The 13192-nt window shown below is 44.6% G+C and overlaps 1 protein-coding gene across 1 annotated transcript; it reads right to left on the minus strand.

The window, feature by feature from the left end:
* Nucleotides 1-416: 416 nt before the first annotated feature.
* Nucleotides 417-12147, minus strand: LOC104084395 (calpain-13-like; the record flags this gene model as incomplete). Its single annotated transcript, XM_009588223.1, has 8 exons — nucleotides 12105-12147; nucleotides 10601-10719; nucleotides 6722-6855; nucleotides 4737-4911; nucleotides 4538-4539; nucleotides 3752-3818; nucleotides 1922-2007; nucleotides 417-491 (listed from the first exon to the last, which is right to left on the minus strand). Coding segments are annotated over exons 1-8 (701 nt in total), but the record flags the coding sequence as incomplete, so codon positions are not given.
* Nucleotides 12148-13192: the final 1045 nt, after the last annotated feature.

A 13192-nucleotide genomic window follows, 5' to 3' on the forward strand; every position in this document is an offset into this window, starting at 1 on the left:
AATCAGAGGCAGTGAAAAAACACAAGCACCTGCAGAGCAGTCAAGTGCACAAGCTCTATGACCTGCTCAGCCACCTGCCCCCTCCGAGCACCAGCCAGTCCAAGGTTCAAGCTAGGCGCTTTATGGGGAAGGGCAGTGTGACAAAATGACTAGGTCTCAGAGAGCTGGATTTTTATTTCTCTCAGTTTTCATTTTTTTCACCAGCTTGTTACTTAATCTTGGCCAGCTCCATTTCTCCAGGTCTTGTTTCCTCTGAAACCATGGGGGCAGGGCAACCTCCAATCTGTTGTTTGCACACAGATAACACAGGGTGCCTTGAGCCATCACTAAGAGCAGAGAACTGCCTAAATGACTCTTTTTTTCATAATGAACATGAACAGAAAACCTGGTAGACAGAAGAATTGATAGGGAAATACCAGAATTCTCCATCATCCTTATTTCTGAGGAGGGTTTCTCTGAATTTAGGCTCAACATGGTCCCACTGAGGAGAGCTGCAAACAGGAACAAATCAACAAGCAGATGTGAGGCACAATTTTCCATCTCTCTGGCCAGCCCATTCCTTTAACCAGCTCGTCAAGTCATGAGGGATCAGGAGAGGTGAGCAAACTGCACGTTGGGAGCAGGACTGTGCTTGATACCTTCATAGCCAAGGCCAGCAAACAGAGCTCTGCACCTTTGCTGTGCCTGCCTGAGTTGCCCACTCTGGGATGGGGAATCCTGCCTCTGCCCTCCAAGCCCCGGTCACCTAGCCCCATGCTGGAGAGGCTAGTGAGGTACCAAGGCACAGCACTCTGAAGTGCTGATATTACATTGACGTGTAGAGGGCACATTAGCCAGTCAAATGTGTTGTTCCCAAGCAGCGTGTTTATAATTAAGTGATAATTGTACTTTCTGCAGAGTGCAAGATAAATAAACAGAGCATGAATCAATAATTTATTGATTTATGCAGCTTACCTGTGAACGCGCTCTACTGACATTTCAATTACAGTTAGGATTATAGTTCACCCTTCCAAAAAATGGGAGGATGCTGTCTGAGCAGATAGCTATTATCCCAGCCTTAAACATGTCTGCACCACCCGCCAACCCATCCAGACACGACATGCTAGCCTGACTTTTCTCAGTAGAGAAGTTATGAGTGTTCCTAGCAACAGGGAGAGGTGGGATGCTATTAAATCACATAAGAGTGACACCTGGACATCTCTCTAGTCAGGAAAATACCGATGCAATTCCACTAGGAAAACTAACATCTATTTATTTACAAAACACTGTTGCAGTCTTCCTCTGTATCATTCCTTTCCTCAGGAAAGAGAAGTTAGCTTATACACACAGCAGAAAAGCGGTCCCTGCGTCTCCAAAGCTGCATGCAGGATCCAAAAGATCAGTTCAAGCCATCCAGCAGCACTTTGCCTTTGCGATAACCAAGGTCCCTTTTTGTCTTTCTGTGTTCAATACTGCATAAAAATACTGCCCTACTCTCATGGACTCTGCTAACCATCCTTTTCCCAGATTCAGACTCATGGGAGGGGAAGAAGGAGCAGGAAGGTGGATGCACGATTACTGCAGGAGAATTCAATAGAAGCAGCCAGCCAGTGTCTAGGGGCATGGCCAGAGCTTACTCCAGGTAATAACAACTCTTTCATCCCTGAGTTATCTGGAATTACCCACTTGGAAAAATGTACACATAGACAAAAAGGGATACCTGAGCTAGGCCTAGTGAGGAGCACATATAAAACCAATGCTGCATTAGTTTTCCCTGGATTGGATTTCTGTGGGCAGTTGCTTTGCAGATGGAAATAACGCTTCTAATTATTATTGATTTAGAAATATCTGCTTCAATATAATGGGTGCAAGGCAGAGGTCCTTCACAATAAGCCTACAAAAGAGTGATTCTCCTTATGAGATTAAAGCTTTAAGACCATACTTATCACTCCAGGGCCCCTTCCACTCCCCATGGCCCCACGGATTCCAGATCCTGATGATATGTTTCCAGCCATTCTTGTAGCGTATCTATAAAGAAGAAAGAAAAATAAACTCAGTCACAGCTTTTCACAATTGTGATATTCAGTGAAGAGATGGGTAATAAAACGGATCTTCTTCTATACCTTGGAGGCCTGGTTTAAATTCTGATCTCTGCAGCTAAAAATCAGTGCCTTTTGCTACATTGTAAAGGAATGAAGTGTGGGAGAAAACTGCTCCCATTTTGCTTTCCCGAGGACAGTGAATAGCTGACACAGAGGGAAGGAGCAGCATTACTGCCACACTGTATGACTTCAATGGCCTTGGGAAAGTCCAGTGCCTAATCCTGCACATCTGATGCTGTGAGTCAGCAAAGGCAGAGACTTTGAGGAACCCGGCCACTAGACTGCCTGGAGTGAATGTCGACAGTCAGCACGGAGAGATGATGATAAACAGAATCTGTGTCTCTAGATTTACAGTATTGTGGTTTCCAACAGCTGGAGTTTTGGTGCTTTTCTCTTGCTGTCACTGCTTTAAGCCAGAAGCAGCTCACTTTCACCGGTGAAGCTGAAATGGTGGAAGTGGAAAGGAGAACCAAAGCTTTTTGTTTCTGGCTCTCCTGATGCACACAGGCAGTGTGGCAAACAAATGCCACGTCAGTCTCTTCCCAGGCAAAGACTCAGCCCCTGGCCAGCCTCAAATCATTTCCCCACAGAACATCCCCCTGGATGCCTTGGCCCTCCTGTAAGGTGGGACAAAGACTGTTTCTCCTCTCTGCACACATCATGAGCAGCAGGAAGCTGAAACAACCTGCTTCCTCTCCAATAGGATTCGGGATCCTTCCACCCCTGCTGGGAGTTTCTCTAGAGCCTGGCAACCCCCATCCTTCCATTTCAGAGCCTCTTGGCTACAAGCAAGTGTCCCCTGAGAATGACACTGACTATGACGATGGCACAAAACACGCCATGGCATGAGGGGCTATAAACCAAAGCCAGGCTCATACAGGAAACCATTAAAGAGAAGAGGAGAAGGGAGAAAATAGCTTAGGGCAAACAACGTCCCCTTTCCAAAGTACTTTAAGTTCCCAGATTAGAATATGTTGTAGCTGTCTTGCTTGATAGCATAGCCATTGTTTGGTTTCCTTCTTGGCCTTGCTCACTGTTAACACTCCCTGTGCGCACTACAGCTTACTGGGGCAAGCCATGTTCTGACTTCTGCTTGTAAAAAATCCTTCAGTTCTTTTGAGCTGTGTGATAAATTGGTCCTGTTTTCAGATCAGCAATATTAACATCTAGCCAGGAGAAGTTCTGCATGAGTAGAGCAGCTTTAAAAGATGGAGAAATGCTATTCTTGAACCAGCAAGTTACTTACTTTTCACACAGTGATTTTTGGCAGCTTGTGATTGAGCTGAACAAATGTAGATTTACATCGTACGACAAATCCCAGAATTTCAGCCAGTGCTTCTACTCCCATTTGAAACAAAAAAGTGAATTTTTAAAGAGTCAGCATAGAATGAAAATCCCCAGAAATGCTGTATTTGCTGTTGAAGTGTCCCAAAACAAAAGTGAATTTAAGTTGCATTTTTCCATTAGAAAAAATGATAGGATTCAGATATCCTCCCTCTTCCCATTGTGCCAGAATGCTTCTATCTCCCGGAATTTGAACTATGTGTTTTCAACAATCCCTCCTAAGCGTGAAGCTAATTAAAATTACTCTGAATGGAACAGCAGTGTGACTGCCCTGTAGTGGATCACCAGTACAAGATCACGAGGCAGGAACAAGACCTTGATCTTACCTTCACAGCTCCTGTGACAGTGTAGGCATGACCCTGTACAATCCCATTCCTCAGCTCTACGTTCCTCCTCAGCTACAGAAGGGAGAAAGCACAGCTTTTAGCTCTCTGCCACACTGCAAAGGTATGGCCATCAACTCCCAGAACTATCATTTGTCATGCCAGAAAAAGAGACTTGGTTTTGACTACAGCAGAATCTCAGATATAGTGGCTCCAGAGGAACGTGACTGCTGTTCCTACTGCAGCCATAAGTAGTCCAGTAAATTTAACAAAACTACAGGTCTTCACATATCTGCAAGTTCTTCAATGGTCCAGAGCTGCTTGCAACTGCAGAATGACCTGGACTGGGTCACTGGGAGGGGTAGAGTCCCAGAATTTCCCTGCCACCCACAGCCCTGCGTCAGCCACCTGAGCTGAGGGGCTAGTCCTTGGCTTGTTTGCAACAGCTGAGCTTTGTGTCCTGATGAACCAGGCACTACAGAAGCAATGCCACAGACTTTGCAGTCTTCCCTTACATGCTGTAAGGGAAGCCTTGGCAGCTTTTTAGCAAGATACTTGCTGAGGATCACAAAGCCTTTTGCAACTTCCCAGCATTAATATCGGTAGCCTGCAAATCACAATGCGGTAATAGCATCCTCTCGCAGAAAAGAAGTGCATTTTGGCCTTGCTAGAATCTATCACAAAGCTATGAGGCCAAAATCAGCCCTGCTGCAAGAGGATTCCACTGTTGCAGTGGAATTAGCCAGGAGAGAAGCCACAGACCCCTCTCTGACAGACCAATCCATCTACATCTACCCAAAAGCCTTTACATTACTTACTGCATAACCTTATCTACTTTCTGCTGCCAAGACCTCTCCAGGCATCCATAAGCTGTAACTATTACACGGACATAAGTCCATTATTGCGGACTTCCTTTTTCACTCAAAAGAGCAACCTTTATGCAAATATGGTAAACCAAGAAAAACATGCTCCTGGCCCTGTGACTTACCTGGCCTGAGGTGCTGCACCCCATCAGACACTGTGATTTGTCAGCTGCTTTCAGGATCTCCTCTAGATCAGGAGGGGGATCCTTCAATGAAAACTGCACTTGGACTCCACCTGTGAGGTCTACTAAAGCATCGGAAAGGTAGCCTCCATGCAAGTTCTGGTAGGAGCCCCGTAACCTGGGGGGGGAAGGAACTTAATTAGTCCTTACACTGTGTTTTAATAAACAATGTACAGTGATGGTTTCCAAAATGGACATGCGCATTGAGGCGGTGAGCCTGGGGTGTGTAGACATTGGGGCCAGGTAATGAAAGGAAACGTGATTGAAATACATGGCCAGACAAAACACACGCCCTGTGGAATGAATGAGGGACTTTTTCCTACGTATTCACTCACATCTGAGGCAGCTGTCTAGAGTCATTTACAGATGGTGGAAAATAATAAGATGCATCTCATGCCAATGCAGATATTTTAGGGAGATAAGCTGCATCTCATCTTGAATTATCCAGTTTCTTTCTTCTGAACAGGAAGGGAACCAAAGGTAATTAGTTCAAGTGGATGTTTCAGCTCACATGGAGCTGAACTGTTAGTTTCTACATCATATTTTGTCATGACTCTTCACAAAAATGGCCAGTATCCCTTTTGCAAATGAGAAATAGGAAGAAGAGAGAGGTGAAGGTATTTGCCCATGCTTCGAAGGCAAAACAGAAACAAGTTTTCAGCACTGTTCCCAATTCACTCTGTTAGAGTGCAGTAATAGGATAATAATTTAATATTGCCAACACACTCCTTGTTGTTTTTATCGTGTGCTTTTTATTGAGACAGCAAATAAGCTGGAACATGCCGTACTTAGAGCAGGTAGAGCATGCTGTTAAACCCCACCATACACACAGTATTTAATGAATGTAATCAAATGAAGTCTGCAGCTAATTGTATTTTGAAGGGTTGTCCTTGTCCTACACTGATGAAAAGAATTTGTCATGGGCACTGGGGAAAAACTTCTCAAATGGGAATCTCATAAATAGCATCGCTTGCAACTTTAATTTAATAGAGGTTTGGTTTGCTTTGTAATTAAAATCTTATGCAGCAAATTGATACTGAATCCTGAGTCAACTTTTGTGAGATATCTCAGGGCAAAATGCATCCTATTCCTGAGTGACTCAGATGCTGTTTTAACATTTGCATATTCCTAACCAAATCTGCCAAAATAATTAGCTCTCTTCTTCATCTACTTTTTACTGCATTGTGAATGTTACACCAGCTTGATGGAGGGCATGTGCACCAAGTTCCAGCCCTTCATACTACCCCTAGCACAGGAATTTCTCTCCAGCGCATTTAATGACGGGCAGTGTTACAGATGCTAAGGGACTACATTCTGATCCCTTCTCTCCTCAGAGGATTTTTTAAAATTATTATCTCTTTATTAATCATTATTAACCCTGCAGTACTCTGGGGACCTCAGCCAAGAGTCAGAGCTCTCTGTGTGAAGTGAGAGCTGACCAGACACTCAGAAGAGTGCACGTGTTGTGTCTGGGCATGTTTTTCAGTCATGCTTCCTCTCATTGCCTGCTCCAAATATCTGCATGATCTCTGATTAGTGACTGTAAACAGAGGTAATCCCTGCTTAGAGTCTGCAGTTTTAAACAGAGAAAAATATGGAAAGGAAAACAGAAGCAAAGATGTTTGCTTAAAGTAAGGAGATGCCCAGCCCCTCCTGTGTCACCAGCCATTGCCCTGTTCATTTTACTTCTCAGGCATTAACATCCCAGAGTTGGACCGGATACATTTAGGTCATCAGCCTCAGACCAACATCTCCAGGTTATATTGGCCCTGCGTTTGCACGCGGCCACAGTTCCTTACATAAGCGCAGCACAACATACACAGCTGTAAGTCTGAACTCCTTCCTGTGTGCGTTGCGTAAAGCAGAGGGTGAAACCATGTGTAGAAAGCATTCAGCACTGGGTGGAAGAATAAACCAGGTATATTTACTTGGCATATGCTTTTTCCAGCAAGGATGGCCAGAATTCATTTGATGTTCGAGGGTGTACAGACAGGTATCTTCCATTTAGGAATGGCAGCTGGTCATCTATCACTACGTCCACCCAGTCTCCATATTGCCAGAACTGGAAATAAAAAAAAAAGAAAGAGAAAAGAATGAGTCTCTTTTAAGAGCTAATATTCATGCCAAGCAACAGCCCCCTGAAATAGCACAGGAATTATTCTAAAGCATGGATACGTGCAAGTTCTCTCCTGAACTGCTTCAGGCTAATGGTCCACATTGTTAAACAAGCTACCAAGTGGCTGGATTTCCCAGTGGCAGGCAAGACATTTGGGAATATAAATAGTCCTGCAATCAGTGGGAGGAAAAAGTCAACATGGGAAATATGCTAATATTATTGGGCAATAGCAAGAACTCAAGATGATAAAGAACAATCACGCAGATGGTTCCGTGAGCCTCACTCCTCAGGTGCACTTGGATTTTCCCCTGCAGCACAGCTCTTGGCCAGAGAGCCTCTGTCAAGATCCAGTCTCTAGATTTTCTTTCCTCTGTGTTTCAATTAAGACTCTGACGTGCTGTCATGGACAGGGACAGTGTAGTGCCTAAAGACTGTTTTGAGGTGTTATCCATCTCCTTGATAGATGAGGAGGACGCAGGCGGTCTCTCCAGCATGTGGACAGAGCAGGTGTTTCTCCAGCTGATCCAGCTGACGAAACCTTTCAAGGGAGAAGACAGGCAAAGAGATCTGTGGGGATGAACTAAAGAAGCCATTTCCAGAGTCATTAGCAGATTAATGTAGCTTAGCATGATTCGCAATCATAAGAGGCCAAGCTCTTATTTGCAGTAATGCTAAGGACTCCGGTGGAAGTATGCCAGCAATAGATTTAGTCTAGCATGATTTTATTTCAACAGCTTTGGTCAATGAAAAACGCCAAAATGAGCTGTTCTGTTAGAAAACCACAAGACCAGATCTGCCCAGCAGCAAAGCAGCTCACAGTCTGCTAAGACGAAAGCAGGTTTGATCTTATGTTCTTGTACTTATGTTCTGCCTCACCCCAGCCTCTTAGTTCCTACATTAGTGGCTGCAGGAGGTGGCAGGGTTGGACTCTCCAAACTGAGCTCCAGGAGTGGTTTGAGCCTTCTGCTTGATTTTGGCAGGACGGGGTTGGGGGAAAAGCCTGCCACTGGCTGTCCTTTGCCCAAAAGAGAGACAGGCAAAAGGACAGTCTGAAAGGAGCTGTCCTTTTGGTCACTTGACGTGCCCTCCTGACACCAGTCAACACCTGGCAGCAGTTTGTACGGAGAAAAAGTGTGACATCCAGCCACACCTCCCCATGGTGCTTCGTGTGCAAACACAACAGGTAAACAAGGAGAACAATATGGAACTGCCTGTGGGGATTAATGCAGTCCAAACCCACAGAGTGACATTTTTCCAAAAGCCAAGTTCCTTGGCCATCTTTGGCAGGGACCTCAAACTTGGAGGCCTTCTGAATGCAGCACTGTATTTTTCTTCAGCTGGATAAAAAGAGCTGCTTTGTCCTGACTGCCACAGACTTTCAGATCATGATCTCATCTGAGCTCACAAGGACAGGAAAAGCCACAAAAGGAACGAAAAACCTCATGGAAAGTCCTAGGATGCTCTGGGAGTGCAAAAGTGGTACAGGAGAAGCCATTCTCCCCCATATGCCTTCAGAGAGGGCCAATGTGTTCACTTTTTGGCTTGAGAGTCTGGCTTCATGAAATTTCTTTATACCCTGAGGATTTGAAGTACTGCAGCTGGCAACGTGACAGTAAATGAAACAAAGAATCCCTATTTGGGCAGGCTGCAAAGAGGGAAGTTCTTCGCTTCCACATTTGTGGTGAGACTTTTAAATCAGGACTTTATTTTCCTGGGCTTAGAAGAGGAAGAAAAAGAAACGGACAGTTGCAAGATGACAACAACATGCCTAGGGTGCTGCTGGTCATAGACGTAATACTGTGTGGTTATTTTGCCTCCTTTTTTCCCTCCCTTGACAGGGATCTTAGAGAAATCCAGTTCTGGAAGTGAGCAAGGTGAAAATCCCATGCCTTTCAACCACTCTCTTTTGCATGGTGTTAAAAGGCACCTTTTGGATGGGTCCTGAAACTGAGGTCTTGACCACTTATAGCCTTTAAAGATTTCATCAGTTTCTTCCTGAGAGCAGGGACATTAACACTCAGGGCAGATCTCCCCTGTTTTGAGTTGATGCGCTGTGCCATAACCCCCTGTAGTCCCTGCAGAATATTTCTGGTTTTTTCCCCGGCTGAGCTGCTGCTGCTCACTGTCACAACGCGTGGCACACCCTGCCTCACAGGCATCAGAGTTTCTGTGGCAGAGAAAGTGATTCCTATACAAACACGGAACTAACTTAATTCCTGGTGGAATAACGTCATTGTACATATTCCCTAGATAAAAATGTCACCCATCTTAAACACTTCATCAGCTGTAGTTAACACCCTTAACTCTTGCAGCCGAACAGCCAGTGTAGTGTAGGAAGACTGGAGCAGCCCTTTGTGTTCCCCAGAGGCAACATGCTCCAGATCCAAAAAGGTGAAAAAAAGATATAAGCTAAAATTTTTATATTAGCATATGATATGCCTTGTTTGCGATTCTTCACTGAACTGAGGACTGGTGGCTTAGCCTGTGGATGGCAGTAAAATATCTTTGATAGAATAATTGAAAGGCATTGCCAAGAAGTATTTCCATTCAGAGTAGCTTTCTCAGGGGTTTATTGCTCAAGGAAAGCCAGAAACAGTTGCATTGATTTGCAGATGAGATGACAGGGAAAACATTTTCAAATACTGTGAGGTATTTATACTGCTTAAGATTTAAGGATTTCTTCTAACTAATCTTTTCAAAGCTCTCATGAAAGACAATCTAGCTTGCATTCTTTTAATATGTTTTAAGCGGACTGGTGTCCCTTCAGCTGGTTTATCTCATACAGTGCACCTCTGCATGCTGGAAATGGGCCAAGATAGAAACATCTGGTATTCCGAGGAGCAAAGGAACAGAACAAAATTTAGACTGCCCGTGAGATAATACTCCTGGTGCTGCTCCATGAGAGCTCCAGGAGGTCAAAGAAGTCTCACTGCCAGAGCTCTTCGCTTGGTACTGAACTGCGTATAACAAAACAGATTTACGAAAAAAGGCGATTATGAATGGCCGAGTATATACTGATTCTCTCTACATCCAGTTTAGCTTCTGGAGTTTAATGGTACTGCAAGTGTTTCTAATCCCACAAGATATTTGGTCGACTCAGATACAAGCAAGCAGGGCCTGCCAGTTACTATCCCAGTCACCCTCCTGGGAGAATTTCAAGAGTTGGTAGAAAGTAAGATTTACTAAAAAGCCTTGTTCCTCTCTCTGAAACAAATCTCTCTTCAAAATACCAAAAGCCTGTTCCTCTGATCTGTCTCCAAGGGTTTGTAATTTCAAGCGATTTCCATGAGCTAAAAGGGCAGGGTGAAGTATATGGGGAAACAGAAAATGAGACCAAATAGATAAAGAACACAGGTGTGCTGACAGCCATAACAAACTGTCCAAATCAAAGCAGACACCAGAATGCCATCTACAATGTATATGTACACAAATCCATCTGAACAGCTGGTATCTGTACCTCTGGAGTCATACCTTTCAGAAAAGGGCTTCAAATTCCCTGAAGTGTGATTGCACCACCTGGAGGACAAGGAACCATTAGAAAATTTGGGATTTTCTGAAAAATTCTAAACTGGGAGTCAGCACTGAAGAACCAAAGCATTCAAAGATGTCGAGATCTGGGACTGCAGTTTGGACCCCTATATAATGCAACCAGCCAAGCCCAAGCCGTACCAATACAGCAGAGAATACATACCCGGAAATGAAAAATCCCGGCATAATCGTCCTGGAATCCTTGGTCCTTTGGTAAAACATTTTCCAAAAATTGCTTCTGCAGTGTCAGGGAGCCCAGAGCAGCCAGCAGCCAGCAGCTACCTCAAGGGAGGGAAGAATCCAGTGCATTCAGTCAGTTACTCACTGTTGTGGACCATAACTAACTCTTTAGGAGAGTGGACTTTTACATCTAAGACATCTATGAAGCAGCTTGTTAACAGAAACCAACGTTCTTCTGTCTCCCTTCTCTCCCCCAGAATGCTGAAACACTACCCAGTATTCACCAGCAATGCCCCCTGGGAACCCTGATGCCACCCAGCCATCCTTTTCTACTTTTATGCTCCTATCTTTTGTGGTCTTGTTGAGACTTGCAGTCTAGAACATTGTTTAGGAAATCTTCAGACCTCTCAGTGGGGTGAGAAATGGGAAGACATTTCTTTCTTTATGTGAGCAGAGCTGCTCCCAAAGACAAACATGGTTATGGGCCAGGAGAAAAAGATGGAACCGATACAGAGTGCAGACGCATGTCTGGGTAAGTACCAGAGAAGATGGACAGAAATATCCGTAGAAAAGTATCGTGGTTTAACCTGGCAGGCAGCCAAATACCGCTTGCTCACTCCCCCCACCGCCCCAGCGGGACAGGGAGAGAATCAGAAGGGTGAGAGTGAGAAAAACTTGTGGGTTGAGATAAAGACAGTTTAATAGAATAGAAAAGGGAAAATAATAATAATAATAATAATGATACAATATACAAAATGAGTGATGCAGAATGCAATTGCTCACCACCTGCGCTGACCGATAACCAAGTAGCGATCGCTACTTCCTGGAACACGCCTACCATTCATATACTGAGCATAACGTTACATGGTATGGAATACCCCATTGGCCAGCTAGGCTAGCTGTCCTGGCTGTGCTCCCTCCCAACACTTGTTTTATTTTTGTTTTTTTAAGCTGAATGTCCTTGACTAGCAGGGTACTTAGCAACAACTGAAAACATCAGTGTGTTACCAACGTTCTTCTCATACTAAATCCAAAACACAGCACTAGGAAGAAATTTAACTCTATCCCAGCCGAAACCAGGACAAAAAGAAAACACTGAGAGTCACCAGATGGAGAGAGGATCAAAATAAAAGCCAGTCTTACACATGTTGGAGCTGTGCCTACTTACCCCAGAACTGTGTTTGACCCTTGTACTTGAAGCATCTGCCTGATACCAGTTGGACCTCCCTTTCTATGCTTGTCCCTATATACATAGAGGGCAGGTGCTGTATATAAGTAACAGGGATTAGACCTCCTGCATTTGGGAATCCTGTTAAATATCTGCAATAAGTTGTGTGTGAACTTGCTTGAATCTGAACTGACCTGCACTAATGGTTTACTGCAGCTACCATGGCCCATGTCTTCCCACCAAGCACTCAAAACATAGCAAAGCAATCACAGGTTATTGCTTTGTGCCAATCTTTTCCAAAACAGGAATATGACCTTACCTATTTCTCCTTGCATGATATCAAATCTGCTAACTCCATCCATGATCAAATAAGGATTTCTCTGAAGTTCCTGGAAGAAAGAAAATGCAGAGAGCAGTGTGGGTACCCAGCCTTTGCCAGCAGTGTGCTCCTGCCCCTTGAAGACCTTTGCTTGCCTACCTTTTCCACAGCTGAAAACCATTTCTCTTGAGCCCTGATGTTTTGCTGCCTGCCACCAACAAAACAAGAGGAGATACTCAGGCATCTCTTCTTAAGTCTGCTGTTCCTAGGGATGGGGACTTGTGGCTGGGTGCTCACTGAGTTTTCGTTTGGGTTTCTCTAATGCTACCAACACCTTTCAGAAAGGGGTCTGAGCCTGTCTGTGAAATCATGCAGTTTTCTGGGGGACAGTAGGGCAGAGACACAGAGGTTTCCAAGCAAAGTGGAGCAGGGTCTGTACTTCAGCTCAGCACTGGTTCTGAGAATGTTTTACTCTCTAAGCCTTTCGTGTTTCCATGCAGGACTAATACAGATCAGCCTAGGCTGATGACTTCTGGTGAGGGAACTATAGAAAGAAGGCTTAATCTCTGGCTGCAAAATCCCGCAGGCCTGGCTGACTTACTTTTAATTCAGGGAGAATTTTCCTTGCATTCCTTGAGAGTCTTGCTTGGGCAGTGAAGGGGAAACACTTCAGAGCTTGGCATTGCACACAGAAATGTCAACCATCCTCTCACCTGCATCTGCTATTGGTCTGGGATATCTGAGTGCTCAGGTGAGAATGGCCTGAGCATCCCCTGTGAGTAACCCTTGGCACACCCCAATTGGGTAAGGCCCTGTTTTGAAAGCACAATCAGCCTTAAATAGGAAAGTCACCGTGCACCTAAGAAAATAAAGAGATAAAAGGGAAAAAACCCATCTAAGTAAGAAAACTAATACAGCAGCTCTTCCTTCAGCAGGCCCTGGCATTTCTTCTCCCCAGTTGATTTGACATGCTGCACAAAAACGAGACCGGCACACAATGTGACTCGTGACTCGCACGGTTGCGTGAGCTCAGCATCAGCAAATGCTGTCAGTTTTCTGAAATGGCTTCACGGTGATCAAACCCCTCT

The sequence above is a fragment of the Fulmarus glacialis genome, unplaced genomic scaffold (genome assembly GCF_000690835.1).
Source record: "Fulmarus glacialis isolate BGI_N327 unplaced genomic scaffold, ASM69083v1 scaffold5712, whole genome shotgun sequence".
NCBI classification, from domain to species: domain Eukaryota; kingdom Metazoa; phylum Chordata; class Aves; order Procellariiformes; family Procellariidae; genus Fulmarus; species Fulmarus glacialis.